Source organism: Rattus rattus, chromosome 9, assembly GCF_011064425.1.
Source record: "Rattus rattus isolate New Zealand chromosome 9, Rrattus_CSIRO_v1, whole genome shotgun sequence".
NCBI lineage: Eukaryota > Metazoa > Chordata > Mammalia > Rodentia > Muridae > Rattus > Rattus rattus.
The window spans coordinates 63,233,904-63,253,333 of NC_046162.1; the positions used below are offsets into that span (position 1 = coordinate 63,233,904).

The 19,430-nt window shown below is 53.5% G+C and overlaps 3 protein-coding genes across 8 annotated transcripts; 2 read left to right on the forward strand and 1 right to left on the reverse strand.

Annotated features, from left to right (window-relative positions):
* Positions 1-2,594: 2,594 nt before the first annotated feature.
* On the forward strand, positions 2,595-9,722 carry Dus1l (dihydrouridine synthase 1 like). 2 transcript variants are annotated; one of them, XM_032913557.1, is made up of 14 exons: positions 2,595-2,654; positions 3,277-3,523; positions 4,031-4,139; positions 4,664-4,714; positions 5,032-5,144; positions 5,889-5,971; positions 6,211-6,314; positions 6,511-6,655; positions 6,885-6,981; positions 7,067-7,155; positions 7,663-7,808; positions 9,027-9,064; positions 9,193-9,268; positions 9,355-9,722. In XM_032913557.1, exons 2-14 carry the CDS (start codon positions 3,287-3,289, stop codon positions 9,492-9,494), a joined length of 1,428 nt encoding a protein of 475 aa, XP_032769448.1. In that variant the 5' UTR covers positions 2,595-2,654; positions 3,277-3,286; the 3' UTR covers positions 9,495-9,722. The 2 variants fall into 2 exon arrangements, with proteins under 2 accessions (XP_032769448.1, XP_032769449.1); XM_032913558.1 differs by having other exon boundaries at positions 2,628-2,654; positions 5,092-5,144.
* Positions 9,723-9,833: 111 nt separating this feature from the next.
* On the reverse strand, positions 9,834-14,772 carry Gps1 (G protein pathway suppressor 1). Of its 5 annotated transcripts, none has more exons than XM_032913552.1 (14): positions 14,286-14,511; positions 13,817-13,909; positions 13,143-13,324; positions 12,490-12,654; positions 12,269-12,404; positions 12,106-12,183; positions 11,855-11,915; positions 11,444-11,529; positions 11,121-11,215; positions 10,929-11,034; positions 10,772-10,852; positions 10,535-10,672; positions 10,318-10,452; positions 9,834-10,243 (listed from the first exon to the last, which is right to left on the reverse strand). In XM_032913552.1, the coding sequence occupies exons 1-14, from the start codon at positions 14,433-14,435 to the stop codon at positions 10,169-10,171; spliced, it is 1,581 nt and encodes a 526-aa protein (XP_032769443.1). In that variant the 5' UTR covers positions 14,436-14,511; the 3' UTR covers positions 9,834-10,168. The 5 variants fall into 5 exon arrangements, with proteins under 5 accessions (XP_032769443.1, XP_032769446.1, XP_032769445.1 ...); XM_032913555.1 differs by lacking the exon at positions 14,286-14,511 and adding an exon at positions 14,660-14,772 and having other exon boundaries at positions 9,835-10,243; positions 11,855-11,912; XM_032913554.1 differs by lacking the exon at positions 14,286-14,511 and adding an exon at positions 14,660-14,772 and having other exon boundaries at positions 9,835-10,243.
* Rfng (RFNG O-fucosylpeptide 3-beta-N-acetylglucosaminyltransferase) lies at positions 14,748-17,896 on the forward strand. Its single transcript, XM_032913586.1, has 8 exons — positions 14,748-15,115; positions 15,255-15,303; positions 15,710-15,812; positions 15,913-16,066; positions 16,341-16,429; positions 16,511-16,676; positions 16,979-17,064; positions 17,152-17,896. The coding sequence occupies exons 1-8, from the start codon at positions 14,840-14,842 to the stop codon at positions 17,231-17,233; spliced, it is 1,005 nt and encodes a 334-aa protein (XP_032769477.1). The 5' UTR covers positions 14,748-14,839; the 3' UTR covers positions 17,234-17,896.
* The last annotated feature ends 1,534 nt before the right edge of the window (positions 17,897-19,430 follow it).

Genomic DNA, 19,430 nt, shown 5'->3' on the forward strand with positions numbered 1-19,430 from the left:
AGAAAACCAGCTGGAGCTGGAGTGTGGTGATACATGTTTGCAATCCCAGGGCTCAGGACAATGGAGAGTTCCAGGCTGGCTGGAATTACAAGTGTGTGTGTTACCACATCCAGCTGTTGTCTTCTTTATTTATTTTTGTTTTCTTGTTTTCGTTATCTTTTCTTTCTTTTTTTTCTTTTTTTGTTTTGGGGTTTCAGAGATTTACAAACGAGTGAAACTGAGACGGTTGATCTCTCAGATCTATCAGGACTGAAAGATATTTTAGCTCAAGGGACAATTATACCAGGTAGAAGCTCAGGTCTATAAACAATGCTAGAACTGCTATTATTGGGGTGCAGGAATTGCCACACAAACCATATGAACACTGACCTCAGTTAAGCAAGAATAATTTATTGAACACATGCCCTGGTCAGACCAGCGCCATAGCTCAGAATTATCTGAACTATGACAACAGATATATTTTTGTCAGCTTATAAGGGGGAAAAAAAACCCACACACAGGTGCAGGAAGCTCTTACTCAAGATATTTTAGACATAACAATTCATATTGACCTTTGATTTGATAGGTCCTACGTAAAGCTTTGTGGAAATTCTTAAGATTAGCAAACCTCATACAGAACATTCGGAACATACAGAACAAAACAGCGTTTGTGGTCAGCATGTCCTTGCTCTGAGTCAAGTCACTTCTCTGTGTCAATGGCTGGGAGGCATGTTACAGCAACAATATGAAATATCTGGCAGGCATGGGACAGAATGGCTAAAGCTATCCGGGGATGAGGTGTGTCAGGCTATAACACTATAAGTGAATAAAGCTAAGTAGTGTACTTTGGGGGTTTTTGTTTTGTTTTGTCTTGTTTTTGGCTTTTTTGAGGCAGGATTTCTCTGCATACCCCTGACTGTCCTGGAACTCACTTTGTAGACCATACTGTCCTTGAACTCAGAGATCTGCCTCCCAGAGATATGAAGAATAGGGACTTAAGGTGTGCACCACCATGCCCAGCTGTGGATTTGTTTGTTCTCCCATTTTCTTTTTAAAAAATTAATTAATCAATTATGTGTTTAAGGTGTTTTATCTGTATGTATGTCTGCAGACCAGAAGAGGGCATTGGATCCTATAGTTACAGACAGTTGTAAGCTGCCTTGTGGGTGCTGGGAATAGAACTCAGGACCACTGGAAGAACAACTAGTACTCTCTCTCTCTTTTTTTTTAAAGATTTATTTATTTATTTTATGTATACAAGTACACTGTAGTTGTCTTCAGACACACCAGTTCCTATTATAGATGGTTGTGAGCCATCATGTGGTTGCTGGGAATTGAACTCAGGACCTCTGGAAGAACAGTCGGTACTCTTAACCTCAGAGCCATCTCTCCAGCCCACAACTAGTACTCTTAACCTCAGAGCTATCTCTCCTGCCCCTCTTGTTTATTTTTTTATTTTTTATTTTATTTTTCAAGATATGGTTTCTTTATGTGGTTCCAGCTATCCTGAATTAGCTCTGTAAACCTCCAACTCAGAGATGCTCATGCCTCTGCCTCCAGAATGCTGGGATTAAAGGCATGTGGCATCACCACCCAGCTTCCTGTCATTTTCTTTCTTTTTTTTTTTTTTTTGTTTTTTTTTTTTTTCGGAGTTGGGGATCGAACCCAGGGCCTTGCCCTTCCTAGGCAAGCGCCTCTACCCCTGAGCTAAATCCCCAACCCCTTGTCATTTTCTTACAAGGCAGAAAATTAAAGGATTATAAATGTCCTGTGTAATACATATATTACATTATATCATTATAACATTATACATGTATTATTACACATACATGTATCATTATGAAGTATGTATCAGCATTTGCACCAAGGCTGGGGACCAGGACTGAATGACACAATGTTTCTGTAAGGATTGTGGAACTTAAGAGAGAAATCTTTTTTGTTTGTTTTTGAGATGGGGAGTTGGTGGGGGGGTGGGCGTTGGGGGTTCTCTATGTAGCCCTGGCTGTCGTGGAACTCACTCTGTAGACCAAGTTGGCCTCCAATTCACAGAGATCCGCCTGCCTCTGCCTCCTGAGTGCTGGGAGTAAAGGTATAGGCCATCACCGAAAGGCCAACACCATATTTTTTTTTTTTTTCGGAGCTGGGGACCGAACCCAGGGCCTTGCGCTCGCTAGGCAAGCGCTCTACCGCTGAGCTAAATCCCCAACCCCAACACCATATTTCTTTATGCATGTTCCTTTCCTCTAGGAAGCATCTCATTACTCAGCAAAGGACAGGCTCCTTGTAGCCTTTCCTATCTAGGATCTGAAGTAATAATTCTTTATTTCGTTTTCTATTGTGGTATTATACTGAATTTATGTCTTGCGTCGGAAGAACCAAGGGCTGGTCCTGGAATGCGGGGGGTTGGTTGGGGATGCAGGAAAGGTCTCTCAGTGCCAATTGTCTAGAAGGAACAACGTGGCTCCCGAGCACGCGCAGTCTGTACTTGCTCAGCTCCAGTTTCCACGGAGCCGGTCCCTTCAGCGTTGAGCTGCAGTTTCCGAGGATTTTGTTCTTTGCCGCACCGCAGACGGTGCGGAGCGCCTGGCAGTGCGCTTCCGCCTTCGGCACTTCCGGGTGGTGCGCTGAGACTGAGCCACAGTGCCTTCCTGCGGGTCCTGCTGGCGGCGCAGCGGGTAAGACAGAGGCTGCGGGGCCTTGTATGTCCCTTTTTCTTTTTGAAGCGTGCCCGCAGCCACAGGCTTTCACTGAGCCCCGGCCAGCTCCGACGGTGCGGGAAGTAGTTCTAATTCAAGCCCCTTTGACGTCGTCCGGTGTCTGTCTCGCGCCCCGGGCCAGCCCAAGGGGTAGGGTTAGCTCAGGAGACTCTAGGCCAGACTAGGAAAGGGGCCTTCGGGGCTGACGTACTCGCTGCTCTCCCAACCCAAGATGTGAGGTGGCGTCAGGCCTCGTGCTGCCGGGAGGTCTCATCTGGCCAGGGCCGGCCCGCAGGGACGCAGATTTCCTTGTTCGGGCACAGACCTGTTTATCCTTCACACCTGTTCCACCAGGCTGGCGTTTAATCCATTGGCAGATGAGGGGGTGAGGTTCAGAGAGGGTGAATGGTATGTCAGGGTCACTGCTAGAAAGGTGGAGGGCAGCTGGACCCTGTGCCTGGATATACCTCTCCTGTGTTTGGGGAAGAAGGCAGCTATAACTGACAAGAGTGGTCAGCCCCTTGAGTTGAACCTCGTACCCTCCTGAGGTATGATGGTGTACTATGGCTGAAATGAAAGCGTGTTCCTCTTCTGCCTTTAGTGTGGAGAGGATGCCCAAACTGCAGGGTTTTGAGTTTTGGAGCCGCACCCTTGGGGGTGCCCGACATGTGGTGGCACCCATGGTGGACCAGAGTGAGCTAGCTTGGAGACTGCTAAGCCGCCGCCATGGAGCCCAGCTATGCTACACCCCTATGCTACATGCCCAGGTCTTCGTTAGAGATGCTAACTATCGGAAAGAGAACCTATATTGTGATGTGTGCCCTGAGGACAGGCCCCTCATTGTGCAGGTGAGCAGAGGGACTATGGCTACCCGAGTAGCACCCAGGTTCCAGACCATGTATATAAGGACAGCATTTCCAAGCTGTCCCCACCATATACATATAACCCAGGAGGAGGGTCGGGGTCCCTGCAGCCTTGCATGACACATGCAGTGAGACACAGCTGCTGAGTGAGCATCCCCAAAGCTAGGGACAGTCTAAGCCCTGTGAAGGGGCAGCTTGGAGAGCACGAGGGATTTGTAGCATCAGTATTACCTTGATACTTCTCCTGTCTCAGTGCCCTCCTGTCGAGAACTCTTAGTTCTTTAGAAGTTTATGCCAGTGGCTTCTGTTACATGTCATGTACAACTCATATCCCTAGTGGTATGAGATCTTCCCACTTTATCATATTGTACATGCTGGTGGAAAGACCATAGCTCATTGAGTCACCATGAGATTCCTCACAGGGCTGGGTGGCCTAGGCAGGGAGAGTCGTAGGCCTGGTTTGACCAAAGGTGACATTCATGTCTTCTTCAGTTTTGTGCCAATGACCCAGAGGTGTTTGTCCAGGCAGCTCTCCTAGCACAAGATTACTGTGATGCCATTGACCTGAACTTGGGCTGCCCACAGATGATAGCCAAGAGAGGTGAGGTCATTTCTACAGTCCTGTATTGACACCTGTCCAGGCCAGTGCTGAGCCCACTAGGCCTCCACATAAGGGGTCCAGGCCTGTTCTGGTAGAGCCTGGGTATCAGTGGGCATGGGGAGAGTTAATCCCTGCCTCTGACTGTAATGACACCTGTAGCCAGCAAGCACTCCTTTCTCTGGTCTTATCATCCTAGAGAGTTCCCAGTTGTTTGACTGGGGACCAAACTCTGCTGGCCACGTAGATATCCCACTGATAAATGTGACCGGCTGGCGGGGGTTCCTTGGCTCCGCAATCCCTTGGCTCACTGGGCCCCTAAGCAAACATTATTGGTCTTAGGCTACTTTGGAGTTTTGACAGCTGAGAAGCTGTTTGACTTCATTTTCAGTCCTGCTCTAACCAGAAACTCAGCTGGCACCTATACACCTGGCCTAGCTGTGGAGTCCTCCGTAGTCTGAGGAGCTGGGCTGGTAGGGGGTTCATGGCAGTATAGGTGCAATGGGGGCCACTCTCATCCTCTGCAGGTCGCTATGGCGCTTTTCTGCAGGAGGAGTGGGATCTTCTTCAAAGAATGAGTGAGTCGGCTGCATGCCATCGTGTCAGCGAGTGAGTCGCCCCAGAGACAGTCTGACAGGGCTCATAAGCACAGCTGCTTGGTTGGGGCTCAAGAGAGGACACCGGTGATCCCTCTGGGGGCTCTTGGCCACAGCACTTTCCCTGCTGGAAGGAGGTGACTATAGAGTCCCCTGATGTATACCAACTATCCCCTTAGAATCAGTGCCAGGACAGCGTCCTTACTCCTGTTAGCTCCCAGTGCTCCATGGGGACTTACTGGGGTTTGGCCACCTTGGAGTAGCACTGTGGTTCCCTCAGAGACTGTCTTTTTTCTCAGTTCTGTTGGCTCATGAGCGACTCTCTGTTCCTGTCACGTGCAAAATTCGTGTCTTCCCAGAGATTGACAAGACAGTGAGATACGCCCAGATGCTGGAGAAGGCTGGCTGTCAGGTGAGGCCATGGCTCCCAGGGTGGTTGTTGGGATCTAGCAGGCGGCCTGGCCTCACATCTGAGCACATTCTGTCTCTCCATGATAATCTTTACATCTGAGCACATTCTGTCTCTCCATGATAATCTTCCAACACCAGACGTGGCTCTTGCTTCTGCAGCTCTTGAGTGGGGGCTGCAGCCAAGACATTTTCTTTGGGCGGGGCAATAGGCTCCTCCTGGCCCCACTTTTAAGACCTGCTACCCTGGCTCAAATCTCTAAAACTGCCATTCCAGCTCCAGGGTGTTGTCTGCGTGGAGAGTAACATTGGGTTCACTACCACATCTCAGGCTATCTAGACACCAGGGAGGGTTTCCTCTAGGTGAGCTCAATATGCAGCCTCTCTGGGAGCCTGGGCATAAGCCATGGGGGTATGGGACCTGGTCCTCTTTCCTGTCCTGCATGTTGACCCTGGCCATGTGGTTTCCGGAAAGAGCAGGAGCCACCCTCACTCAGCACCCTGCATCCCGAGTTCTTCAGATTTCTCTTGTACTCAGGGTTCTGCCCCTTGACTCATGTTTTCTGATTGCAGCCGGGGCTCTTCCAAAGGGGCAGGGCTCTCGAGACCCTGGGACCAGGGACAGATCCATGCCAGATGGCCTTGGTTCCTCCCAGCATGGAAAGCTGAGAAACTTGAGCAGGTCCCTTGTAATTGTTTTGAGACCTTTGCGTAGAGCAGGGTTGAACCAAGTATTGGTCTGTCCTAGCTCCTGACTGTGCATGGGCGCACCAAGGAGCAGAAGGGGCCCATGGCAGGAACAGCCTCGTGGGAGCACATCAAGGCAGTTCGGTGAGCAGGTTGGGTACAGTCATTGTCCATTGGACTTTGTGGAAGTGGCGGCAGAAACCTAGTTCCACACCTTGGGGTGTTCAGCATTGCCTGTAATGATGCCCTATAACTATCTGGGAGGGAAGGCAACAATGCCATAGAAGCCAAGGTGTCTCAACAAGATAGAAATTGGTGGCTGCCCCTCCTGGCTTAGCACTGCCCTGGCATGGTGTAGGGTCAGGCTTCTCTTCCCCCCACAGGAAGGCGGTGGGAATCCCTGTGTTTGCCAATGGGAACATCCGGTGCCTGCAGGATGTGGAGCGATGCATCCAGGACACAGGCGTGCAGGGGGTCATGAGTGCAGGTGAGCACACACATGCCTCAGCCCTTTTCTGTCCTCACAGACCTGTTTAAGGAGATGGTGTTCACTGTCCATGTCTGCTCTGTTGGGCCCAAACCAAGCCCTCAGATGGTTTTCCAGATTTGCCAACCCTATTGCTAGCCAGTGACCTGAGTGGCCAGGAGAGTATTCCAAGCTTTCTTCCTTACCTTCTCCCCAGAGGGGAACCTGCACAACCCTGCCCTCTTTGAGGGCCGGAGCCCTGCTGTGTGGGAGCTGGCTGATGAGTACCTGGACATTGTCCGGCAGCACCCTTGTCCACTCTCCTACGTCCGGGCCCATCTCTTCAAGCTATGGCACCACACGTGAGTTGCTCCTTGGGCAGGAATTGAGAGTGGGTCTCTCTAGGCAATGTCAGCACCCTGCCTGGAGTATTCTGTGGCCTTCCCAAAACAACTTGCTACCAAGTCTGCTGAAGGGCTGGCGGGTGGCTTGGCAGTGAGGGAGGGCAGGAGCCTCGGTGAGAAGAGACGACTGGCCAGGTGCCTAGGACTCGGCCTAGGTGGTGACCGGAGTGACAGGCATCTGCCTCAGGCTACAGGTACATCAGCAGCTTCGGGAGGAGCTGGCCAAAGTGAAGACCCTGGAAGGCGTGGCTGCTGTGAGCCAGGCGCTGAAGCTTCGGTGTCAGGCAGGTGCAGGGCTGGTGCTGGGAGCCCAACAAATTCTGCAGGGGCCAGCAGCTTAGGCTGCTGACAGGCCTTGGGCTTTTGCAGGAGGACATGTCCAGGCAGCAAGAAGGAGTGAGGCCAGCTGACAACTTACCTGCTTTCCACTGGATCTGCCAGCCTTACATCCGACCAGGGTGAGCTGAGTCAGCCTGCGGTGGGAGTGCATGCACAGGCACCCTTGCCATTCTCTAGTCGCTGAGGCAAGTCCCTGTTCTGGGTGAAGGAGGAAGAGTGAGTGTGTGCTTGGGTACTTACCCAAGGTCCTTAGTCCTGTGTGGCTTTGTCCTTGGGGTTAACAGGCAGACCCTGGAATCTCTAAAGTGGGCAGGCAGGCTGTCATCTCTGACCTCAGCCTGACTGGACTCAGTGTCGAAATCCTGGGCCCCTGAACCTTAGATGTCATTCCAGGAAGGCTTAATTCCTGTTAGCCATTGTGTGAACTATACCAATGCCCTGTGTCCTTGGACAAGTCCTGCTTGCCTAGGCAGCCAAGAATGGTTACTTGGGATGAATAGGAGAACGGTACATGCCCTTGGCACCTTTGGCTGTCCAGCCCCTTTGCCTTGGATCCCCCTCCTGAGATGCTCCATTTAGCCTTGGTGAACTGATCTTTGATGCTGCTCACGGTCCTTTACCTTCAGACCTAAGGAAGGGAGCAAGGAGAATAGTAGTGGTCGAAGCAAGCGGGCTCTGGAGGAAGAAGAGGGCAGCATGGAGGGCTTGTCCAAGAATAAGCTGAAGAAACAACTGAGGAACCCTCACAAAACATTTGATCCTTCCCTGAAACGTGAGTGAAGCCAGGTTTTTTGGGCAGGCTGCCTGGAAACCTCTTCATATTCTTCATCATTTTACTGGGGCTAGGAGTCCAGGCCTGTCGAGTTTAATGCCTAGATCCAGAAACAGAGGCCTGGGCCCAGACCAGACTTCGGGTCTGACACTAAGACCCTGTGAAGGGCCTTTGAGTCTGATCCACAGTGTATGGCTATAAACCTACTCGACATACAGCTCCTCAGCCAGGTGCTGTTCAAGTGACCACCAGAGTTTGCCTATATGACAAAGACTGAGTCCTGGGTGTGCCTCACCCTTGCATGGGGCTCAGGCAGTCTCCAAGCAGGCCCTGGCTGCTCCTGGGGAGCATTCTAGGGTGCTGTATATTTGGATAGTGGTGAGCCAGGATCCTGACCCAGATAGATGGGGGTGAAGGTACGAGCCTCTCAGAGAGACACAGGACTTTTCAGTATGGTACCTAGGTGTGCAGCTTGAGGTCTCACTCCAGGGCATTGTCCTCTGTGCCCTCGTCATTTTGGCAGTCTGGGTTCACACACTCAGCTGCTTCCTAGAGGTTCAGCAGTCTGGTGGCGGCTCCCTGAGAGACAGCAGGACGGACCATATCACAGTCCTGGATGGACTATTTATAAGGGAAATGCCATAGTAGTTTCTGCCTACAATGCTGTACCACAGGAAGTGGGCATTAGGAGAGGGGTTGGTTTTGCCCTTTTTTGTTTCCTGACATCGGTCTGCCTGGGTAATCCAAGCTGCCTTGGATCTCACCGTGTGTCTACTCTGACTTTAATGCTCAGCAGCAATCTGGAGTGCTCGGATCATAGCTTAAGCCTCCACACTTGGATGTTCTGTTTTCAATGGGAGACAGCAATGACAGACCTAGGGCTCTGGATGCTAGGGGTGGTGTGGGCAGCCCACCTGCTCTCTGTTTGTTTCCAGTGAGGTCATGCTCAGTCCGCTGTCAGCCAAATCTTATCATAGCTCAGTTCCTGGCCTGGGTGGCCATAGCAAGCTAAAGGTGGGAACCTCAAAGGGCTCAGAAGTTAAGAGCGCTTTCCCTGGTTGCTCTTCTAGAGGTCATGTATAATGAGATCTGGTGCCCTCTTCTGGTGTTCAGGCACATGTGTAGACAGAACACTGCAGCCTAGTAGGGGTGGATGGCAGCTGCTCACCCTGACCCGCCTTGTTCGTCCCATTCAATCTGCCCTTTTTTCCCCCCCAGCCAAATATGCAAAGTGTGACCAATGTGGAAATCCAAAGGTAAGCTGGCCCTTCTGTTCGGTGGGCAGACAGTCCTCATGGGCGTTCTTATGCTGCTGGTACTACTTACCTCAGAATTGAGGCCAAGTACACGTGCTGGCCTCAGCTCATTAGCTTTCCATGCACAGGGCAATAGATGTGTGTTTAATCTGTGCCGTGGCTGCTGCAAGAAGCGAGCTTTCAGGGAGACTGCAGACTGCCCAGGTGAGCTGCGACCGCTTACCCACCCTCCAGCAGCAGTGAGAACTTTGGCTTCCTGACCCCCATTCTCCTCTCACCCTCCCTGTCAGGTCATGGATTGCTTTTTAAGACCAAATTAGAGAAGTCTCTGGCCTGGAAAGGGATCCAGCCTGGACTGCAGGAAGCTCAGCAGGTGAGGCCTGTAACACCCAGTGGTTTCTCTGAAGTCATGGGTAGTGCCCTAGCCTGAAAGCCAGCAAGAGCCATCTCCACCCAGGACAGCCACTGAAGCCTGGACATTCTTTAAGGAAATGCCTTTACTCAGGGAATCTCCTCTTTGACACAGAAGAACATGTTGATGTCTGCTGGTGGGGACCGGCAATGTTACACCAAGGGTACTCTTGGTTGGACTTGCCCTGTTCCCACATGTGTTTTCAGAACTCAACAATAAACCATTTCAGAGCCGCATTTGCAGAGATCCATAGTAACAGCTTATGGCTCCTCTCCCAGCCCTCATCATGGACCTCCCTCCTCTTTCATGTGGTCAGAGCATCCAGGGCACACAGGCAGAAAGGAAGGGAGCCTGGGGCAATGATCAATCTGTACTTTAATGGACTACTTGGTTAGTGACACTGCTGCAGTCAGAACTACATGGACAGGAAGGGTTGAGGAACCCTCACCTGGGAATTGCACATGGTCTGTTTCATTGGGACAGAAACCTAGAGTCAGGCCCGAATGGCCATACTGGGCAGCCTGCCTACCACAGCAGAGGGGGCCTCCGAGTGGAAGGCCAATGAACTGGCATCCCAGGGGCTGGACTGCTCTAATGAACCACACAGTCTGGGGTCTCATCTTGAGGAAAGCAGGCAGGAGGCCCAGGTGCTGCTTCCACCGGCAGAGGAGCTGTGCAGACCCGTCTGAAGGTCACATGTTGGTGCTCATCCGTGACTGGCTGTTTGCTGGAGTCAGCTCCCCTTGGCTCCCTTCTCTAGGAGGAGACTGCAGTGGACAGGGAGGGGTTCAGTGGAGGCTGTGTGAGTGCTGCCCATTCCCTCGCACCCCAGGCTGGTCACCTTGACATGGATCTGGTTGCGTAGCACAGCTGCTCTCAGAATCATGGCTTTGGCCCGTCGTTGGAACTCCTTGCCCATCAGCAGGGACTTCTCAAAGGTGGTGCTACGCTGATCCACATCTCGAGCATACAGTATCTGTAGGAGGATGAGGAGGCTCAGAACAGCCCCACAGGCCTCCAGACCATACACTCGCAGCAGTCCAACCCTGTGTACCCACCTTGCTGTGTGAGTCGATGCGGGCATTAATAAGGCCCTCCAGGATGAGCTGTGTGAGCTCATCCTCCAGAGCTGCAACTGTTGTGTTGAAGGCAGCAGCCATCTTGTGCATATCAGCTGACACATAGGGGCTGAAGTACTACAGGACAGAAGCCACAAGCTGTCCACTGCTCCTCAGGTCTGCATTCCATACAACCCCTAACCATCCATGCCCCCTTCCCTCAATACCCACACTTACTTGGATGAGAGCCCGGTTACGGATCTGGGTATACAGTGTCCTGACGTGAGGGGCCAGGTACATGTCCAGGAGCAGGTTGTCCTGCAGAGGAGAGCTGGTCAGGGACCCCAAGGCATAACCTAGGTCAGTCTCAGTGTGCCATACCCTTGTGCCTTACCTTCATCTCGTCCAACATCTTCAAGCATGAGGCATACTTGGACTCATAAAATTTGAAGATGATGTCTCTGACCTGTGGCTCCAGCTCCAGGAACAACTTGAAGGAGCTGAGGATACCAGAATGCTCAACTAAGAAGGGACAGAAGGGCCTGACTCGACAGGAGCAGAGGTAGGAGCCCACTACCCACCTTACCTGCTGGAGATGACATTGCGTTGCAGCTCCTGCCGATCAAAGGTGGCTAAGGCACATAGGCCACCATAGACAGCCACATTGCTGGGGGACAGCAGCTGAGAGGCAGAAGGGGAGTTGGGTTCAGAAACCTGGGGTCCTGGGCACTGACCACTGCACAGACCAAGGAGGAAGCCTAAAGGTGGGGGTCTGACCTGCCCTTCCCACTACCCATTCAAGACAATGCTTAGACCCTCATTCAGGAGAGCTTAACAGCCCAATCCACGAGCTTTCACTTCCTCTTACAGACTTGGACAAGCTGAAGAGTGCCTCATGCCCCTCCTCACCTCTGGGAAATCACAGTGATCAAAGGAAGCCAGAAGGAAGCACTTGGCAGCTTGCTTATACTTTCGTGCAGCCAGCTCAGCCAAGCCTAAAAGGCAAGGAGGAGACTGATTTAGAGGGGGTATAGGAGCCCTAGAAGGCCATGGCCATCAGTGGATCCTTGGCCTCCTACCCCAGCATTCCCCAGTTTAGGGATGGAAATCCTAGCTGTTAGTAACAGCATCTAAATGAAAACATCCCCACAAGTAGGTCTGCAGGGAATCCTCAAAATGCCCATGTTATATACCCAGGCTCAGGGAAACCAGCTGACCTACTTCCCCAGACCCCACCGGCTTCTCTGTACTAACTTGAGCAAGTGCCACCTACACATGCACAGAGGGAGGAAGAGTGGGAGAGGTGGCTGGAAGCCTCACCTGCAGCACACTTGAGCTTGGTGAGGATGGCTTGAGTCTGGCTGTCCCGCTCTCCCCGCTGCTGCAGGAGAAGAAAGCAGATATGAGAGGCCCCCCACCTGCCTTCCTTATTTAAGGAGCTCTCTTCCCTGTCCCCACCCTACCCCAAGAACAAACTCAAAGGGACACTGAGGCAGGGAAGGAGTATACAGGGCTCCAGGGGACAGGGACGACAACTTCTAGAGCAGGGCATCTGTGGAGGTGGACCTTACCTCAGCAATCTCTGGAGTAGACTCAGCCTTGCTGACATAGCTTAACACATGAGACCAATTCTGCAAGTAGACACTGACCTGGCAGGTGAGTAGGCAAGGCCAGATTAAGTCGGAGTTGTCCCTTTAGGGCCCTCCATGCCTACCCGGCTGTCACCCAGGCCACCTTGATGACATTGAGGCACATGTTGATGACATGCTTAGCACTGGTGCAGTAGTCTCGGGCTCGCGAGTAACACTTGAGGGCATTGCTGAGGTCCCCACAGTCCAGGTAGTGGTCACCCAGGTCATCATGGCCGCGCCTGTGGGCCTGGCAGTGAGTGAATACTGGTCGAGGGGCCAGCTAGGCCCAGTTGCCCACCTCCCCTGCCCAGAGCAGGCCAGCACCTGATGCTCTCCTTGATAGAATTGCCCTTGTAGTTCTTCAAGTCCGTGTCTAACTTCTCCAGTTTCAACAGGGCCTTCTTCCGAGTGGCCTCCACCCAGGCTGTGTCCAGGGGTGGGGGCTCCACTCCACTCTCAGGGATGGCATCAGGTGCATTCTGCAGCTCCCTGAGGGATAAGGTAGTCATCAGGATAGTGATAACCATGGGGAGACAGAGGCTGGTTCTCCAGAGCCCTTTGCCTCTCCCTGCCCCACTGAAAGGGCCCAGTCTGTACCAGAGGCACAGAGACAACTGCTGATCTAAGAGACCCAGCTAGACAGGTGAGTTCAAAGGAGAATAGGTGGTTCTGACCCAGTGCAGTGTGTGTGTGTGTGTGTGTGTGTGTGTGTGTGTGTGTGTGTGTGTGTAGGACAGCTATACCAGACTCTCAAGAATTAGGAAGCTCGATTGTCCGCATAGAAGCAAAGGAAGCCAAAGAAGAGAAAATGGCCTGCTACCACTTCCCCGCCCCAAGAAGGAAGCACTGTTATGCTTCTCACCTACTACAGGTTTTCACCTGCTATCAGTGCATCACAGGTGAAATGCTGGGCCAGAACAACCATGGCCAGCCCAGCTCCAGTCACTTGCCTCCCCTGCCCCCCAAAGCTTACTTGCCTGGTAGCCTCAGAGAGCTTCCGGTGTATCTCTTCATACATGTCCACATTGAAGGTCCTCTGCACGAAGGACAGAGCCATTTTCAAGGCCTCCACTCGCAACGGAGGGCAGCGGTCAGCAATAAACTGTAGCCGCTCAATACGCATCAGACCACTGTAGCTGGCTGCATATTGCTCCAGATCCTTGTGGGGAGGAGGGGATAAGAGGGTCAAGTGGGGTAAGCAAGGACCTGACCACCTGAGCACAACATTAAGTCTTCACCTGCGTCCTGGGATCACATTTAGATGCTGGGAAGACACCACAGGAGTGTGTGAATTAAAGACCTTCAGGACCAAGCTCTGCACTGGGAAACGGAAGCATGAGCATACGCTACCTATCAAGTGATGGATGCTGGGCTAAGAAGAGAGGAAAAGTGTGTTGGCTGCAAATAGAGCTTTGCTTCACACTGTGACTTGACGGGACTGTTCCCTGTGGAGAAGTGGGTGCAGGGTCTTAGAACTGCCTGAGAACACAACATAGGTGGGCAAACGAAAAACCAGTTTCCTGGCTTAGAGAGATGTGACTAAAGCGGTTGCTAAAAGCATCAACCGTCCTAGGACATACAGTGGGAGTCTGACTTGGACCCCTCAACACATCGAAGCTGCCAGCAGTCCTCTGCCACACAGGATCCATACCAGGGTGGGGTTCTCCACCACGTAGTTGACATCAGGTGCGTTCTGGGGATCTTCCTGCGGATCTACATCAATCTGCATGGGTTCCACGGCCCCCTGCAAAACAGAAGGAGCTCCTTGACGCAAGGCACCAGGGTGAGCAGAGTTTCCCCCATCAACTCTGCCCACGATTTCCCAAGGCAAAACTGCACTGGGCTTCCACAGGTGCTGGCAGCCAAGTGCCGTCTTCAGCTCTCCCACCCAGGTCCTGGGCACAACACTGACTACAGGAACCGTCAAGCATTCCCAGCCGCCATCCCGATACAGCTTCCTCCAGGCCACAGAGAATGAAATAGATTGCCACCCTATCTTCATAAATCAAGAGAGTCAAAGCAGACAGGTCACGATGCGGAAGAGGCTGGCCGAGGACTCGAGGGGCCAGGGCCTCGAGCGACATCGAAAGAGCCGCTACACGGTAGGCGCGCAGCTGTACCTCGGAAAGTAGCGTGCAGGCCGACAGGCTGGCGCTCAGGCTGTAGTCGCCCGACGTGCCGGGCCGCAAGTCTGACCTGCTGTGCGCAGGGCTGCGGCTCAAGTCGGAGGCCGACGACGAGGCAGAGCTGGGCGCCGGGCTGCCCCGCATCTTGGCCTGACGCACCTCTCTGAGAGGCCAGCACCCGCACGAAAAGCGTTGGCGCGCGAGGCGGGGGCGGGGCGGGGGCCGGGGCCCAGAGCGGCCCGCGAGGCAGGCGACGCTCGCGCGCCCAGGCCAGAGCTGCGGGCCCCGCCCCGCCCGCCGCCAGCCCCGCCCACCAGGCCCGATCCGGACCGAACGGCCACGCGGCGAGCGCAGTTACCAACCCCTACCTGCAAGTTAAACACCTGAACCGGCAGCGGCATCTTCCACCCCCGGTGCCGCAGCGACGTTCACTTCCGGGGCGGCGCGTCCGTCAGTTCCGGGTCAAGGCTCGGGGCGGGGTGCTGTCACTCTTAAAGGGGCCGCCGCAATCGCAGGCGGGCGCCCAGCGCCCGGGCCTGGGCGATCGCATGAGCCGTGTGCGGCGGGTGCTGTGCCGGGCCTGCCTCGCGCTGGCCGCGGTCCTGGCTGTCTTGCTGCTACTACCACTGCCGCTACCACTACCGCTGCCGCTGCCTCGCGCTCCGGCACCAGACCCAGGTCGTGTCCCGACCGGGAGCCTGACCCTCGAGGTCTCCCGCCTGCAACCGGACGACGTCTTCATTGCAGTCAAGACCACTCGGAAGAACCACGGCCCGCGCCTGCGGCTGCTGTTGCGTACCTGGATCTCACGAGCCCCACGGCAGGTGTGCGCCCCTTCCCCCTCCGTGTAGGTTCCTGAATTCCAAACTGGCGCCCCCCTGTGCCCCTAACCCCGGGGCTCCACACCTGCCCTGAGACCCACTCGCTGGATCCTCTGACGCCTCACGGTGTTTTCTCCCACAGACGTTCATTTTCACCGATGGAGACGACCCTGAGCTCCAGCTGCTGGCAGGTGAGACGCTCCCCTGGGCTGAGTTGTATCTACTGGGGCCATTCATTCCTGTGTCAGGCATTTGACTAGTGTCACAGAGCTAGTGTTACAGAGCCAAGACACTCATCCATTGCCAGTCTATCTCCCAACACCTATCCTTCTAGTCATCAGATTCCCCACCCTGCCCCCAGTTCCTGACAGGGTGCCACGGCCAATGTCACCCACATTCCCTGAGGAAGGCCCAGCAGCAGTCACCTGCCAAGTCTTGTCCTGTTTCCGCCTGTGCTGTCATCTGCTTCAGAATGAGGGCTGGCTGCGGTAGGGCTGCATTGAATCTAGCACAGTGGCTGGACAGGCATATTCCAGCCTAAACCTAAGGAGGCAAGCTAGAAGTCAGCACTCACATTGCCCGTTTCCAACCGTGCAGGCGGCCGAATGATCAACACCAATTGTTCCGCTGTGCGCACCCGCCAGGCCCTGTGCTGTAAGATGTCAGTGGAATATGACAAGTTCATAGAGTCTGGACGGAAGTAAGTAACCTCACCCCTCAGACAGCCAGAACTGAGCAGTGTGGGGGCTCCCACCCAAACTGGGGGGCCTCAGTGCATAGGCCTCTCCCTCCACCTTCAGATGGTTCTGCCACGTGGATGATGACAACTACGTGAACCCCAAAAGCCTGCTGCACCTGCTTTCCACCTTCTCTTCCAACCAGGACATCTACCTGGGGCGACCTAGTCTGGACCACCCCATTGAAGCCACAGAGAGGGTCCAGGGCGGTGGCACCGTGAGTGCTGGGCTAAAATCCTCTTGGGGCTGAAGAGTGAGAAAACTCTAAGACAGGCACCGGCCAAGTACTCTGGTTCCAGACCCCCAAGGAACCATCAAATCAGGTCCAGCAATAGGGAAGGGCTTAGAGGCCATGCGTCAGAAAACCCCTTGTGCCTTCTGCAGACTCCTATATGGTGGCCTAGGATAACAGTAACAAGACTCCTGGAGGGTTGAGGGTAAGGAACCCCATCCTGGGCAGCCCTGATTGATCAACCTTTTCCCTTTTCCAGTCAAACACAGTGAAATTCTGGTTTGCTACTGGTGGAGCTGGGTTCTGCCTGAGCAGGGGCCTTGCCCTCAAAATGAGCCCGTGGGCCAGGTAAGTGGGAGACTGGGAGCCCAGCTGCCTGTTTTTGGGGGTGGTAAGGACTGTAGAGGTGCTAACTAGCCTCCCCTCCAGCCTAGGCAGTTTCATGAGCACGGCAGAACGGGTTCGACTGCCTGATGACTGCACGGTGGGATACATTGTGGAAGGGCTCCTGGGTGCCCGTCTGCTTCATAGCCCCCTGTTCCACTCCCACCTGGAGAACCTGCAGAAGCTGCCGTCTGGTGCTGTTCTGCAACAGGTAGAAGACGCTCCAGCCTGGGTCAGCTTGGCTCCCAAGGGGTCTCCCAGTTGTGCAGGGCTCAGGAGAGGGCTAGCCTCAGGATTTCCTTGTCCCTGGGGAGGAGGGGCGGACCCTGGGTGGAGACTTTGCCTGCTGGATGGAGCACCCTCAGGAACCTGTGCATGGCAAGTCTCATGGGGCTCTTCATGAAGGGCCACTGCCCTGCTTCCCTAAGCCTGAGGGGTGAGTGAAATTTCCTCTAGCAGGTAGAGGACCCAGGAGGAAGAACTGACCCTCACCCTCCCCGGTTCCCCTCCCAGGTTACCCTGAGCTATGGGGGTCCTGAGAACCCGCACAACGTGGTGAATGTAGCTGGAAGTTTCAGCATTCGACAGGACCCTACACGGTGAGTGGGCGCTGGAGGCTTTTGGCCTGGAGGACTCTGGCGCCAGCCCCTACCTGGCAGATCTGAGGTGACTCCTTTCCCTGACAGGTTTCAGTCAGTGCACTGCCTTCTCTACCCAGACACCCACTGGTGTCCAGTGAAGAACAGGGGTAAGGAAGCTTTTCAGTAACTGGTGACCCCCAGTGGCTGCTTTACCTGGCTCCCTCAGGCCTTGGATTCAGGCAGTCAGCAGAAGCTGCTTGAAGGCCTCCCATGACCTCGGTCCTGGTTGGACACCAGGTACCTTGGGAAAATGAGACAACTGGGCTGTGCCTGCTGAGATCATCCAGGAAGAGAGAGAAGGGCCAAGCTGCTGAGACATTGACGCCTCTAGCCAAGCCCAGAGGTCCTTCTCGTGGATAAGGTCTACTACCCCAGCTACCCCATGACTGTGGCCCAGGAGGGGACTGGTTCCCAGCCTCCCACAGCTGCAGCCTGTCCTTGCCTGCAGAAGATGGTGCCAATGGGCTGGCCATTAAGGGGTGGGCTTCAAACCTGGCCACTGGCTCTTGCTGGAGGGCTCAACGAGCTACCACTAAAGCCAGAATGCGCAGGCTGTGTGCCGGCGGGCACTGAGGCCCAGCCTCAAGGCTGTGCTCCCACCAGGGCTGTTCTTCCATTACCCCCACCCTTCCTCTAACCTGGTGTTCAGGATGCTTCCCCTCTGAGCTTCCCATCACTACAGCCTCTCCTTTGGGCTCCTCAGGAGCAAGATGCAGGCCCATCAGCTTTTACAGGGGTACCCCATGGGGAAGGGGTTACAGTGTTGTTGAGTAAAGGCTTGTCATTCTTAGTGTGGTTCCTCTTGTCATAAATGACCCAGACCCCTGGCAGCTCAGCTCTTCAGAGGTCCACACACAGCACCTCAGTCTCCAGGAAGGCCCGTTCCTGCAGCACTGCCCGCCTCCTCAGCCTTCCATGCTGTAAGGTCAAGCAGGACAATGTCTTTCTCAACACGCGTGACGGACCCACTGATACGCATATGTCAGCATGGCTGCCGTGTGCAGAACTGTGCCTGAGTAGTACTAAGGCTGGTGTGGGCACAGATGTCATGTACATGGGTATGCTGGTTATATGAGAGTGTAGGCATGACTGCTATGCACATGGCTCTACCTTGGTACACGGCACTGTATGGTCACACGCGGAATGTCTGTGTGAATGTGCTGAGAAAGGGTGTGTATCGTGAACTCTGGTGAGTGTGTGTGTGTGTGTGTGTGTGTGTGTGTGTGTGTGTGTGTGTTGCGTGTTGCTGTGGAAAGATGTGTATCAATGGCCCCAGGCTGAGAATGATTCAACTTAGAACCTTTTTTTTTTTTTAAAGACAGGGTCTCCCTTAGTAGCCCTGGCTGCCCTAGAGCTTGCTATGTAGACCAGGTAAACCTTGAACTCACAGAAATCTACCACCTCTGTCTTTCGAGGGCAGGACAAAAAGCTGGGCACCACCACACCCAACAAGGATTTAAAAAAGGGATGAAGGCATGGTTCACTTGCCTAGAACTTGTACCTACCTTGTATACTACAGAGATCCCACTTTGGCCAGGTGTGGTGGCATGTGCCTTTAATCCCAGCACTCCATAGGCAGAAGTAAGTGGATCTCTGTGAGTTCAAGGCCAACCTGGTCTATAAATGGAGTCTATCCAAGACTGTTACACAGAGAAACCCTGTCTGGGAAAAAAAAAATAAAAAAAGAAAGAAAACCAAAAAGCATTTTGAAGCTAAGTGTGGTGGTTTACACGTGTAATCCCAAGACTGGATAGGCCAAGGCAAAAGGGCCACAAGTTTGAGGCCAGCCTGGTCTACATGACAAGTTCCAGGTCAGTCGGAACTAAATAGAGACCCTGCCTCAGTAATCCAGGACTAGGGCCCACCATACAACTTTCTTCAGATACCGAGTAGTTGACAGTCTTAAGCAATGAGGGTGGAATCGCTGTGTCCAGAAGAAAGTGTGTTGCTGAGCTAGGATGCTGTGTGGGCTAGTCATGATAAGCACGCCTCCATTTAGGATTTTTTCCAACTGGGTTGGGGTGGGCTCATGGCTTCCCCATGTCACTGGAAGAGCATGTGTGAAAGGGCAGGAAGCACCAGAAGGGAAACATGTCCAGAGTCCTGCATGGTGGTGAAACACATTGCATAGTTACCCAGGATTCAGGAGGCAGAGGCAGAGAGATCTCTGTGAGTGCACACATGAACAGGCACGCGCGCACACACATATACACACACACACACACACACACACACACACAGGGCTGAGGCTGGAAAACAGGCAAACAATTGAACTGGATGAGCTTGAAGCAAGGGAGCATGGAGTTATTGAAAGCTGCTGCAGA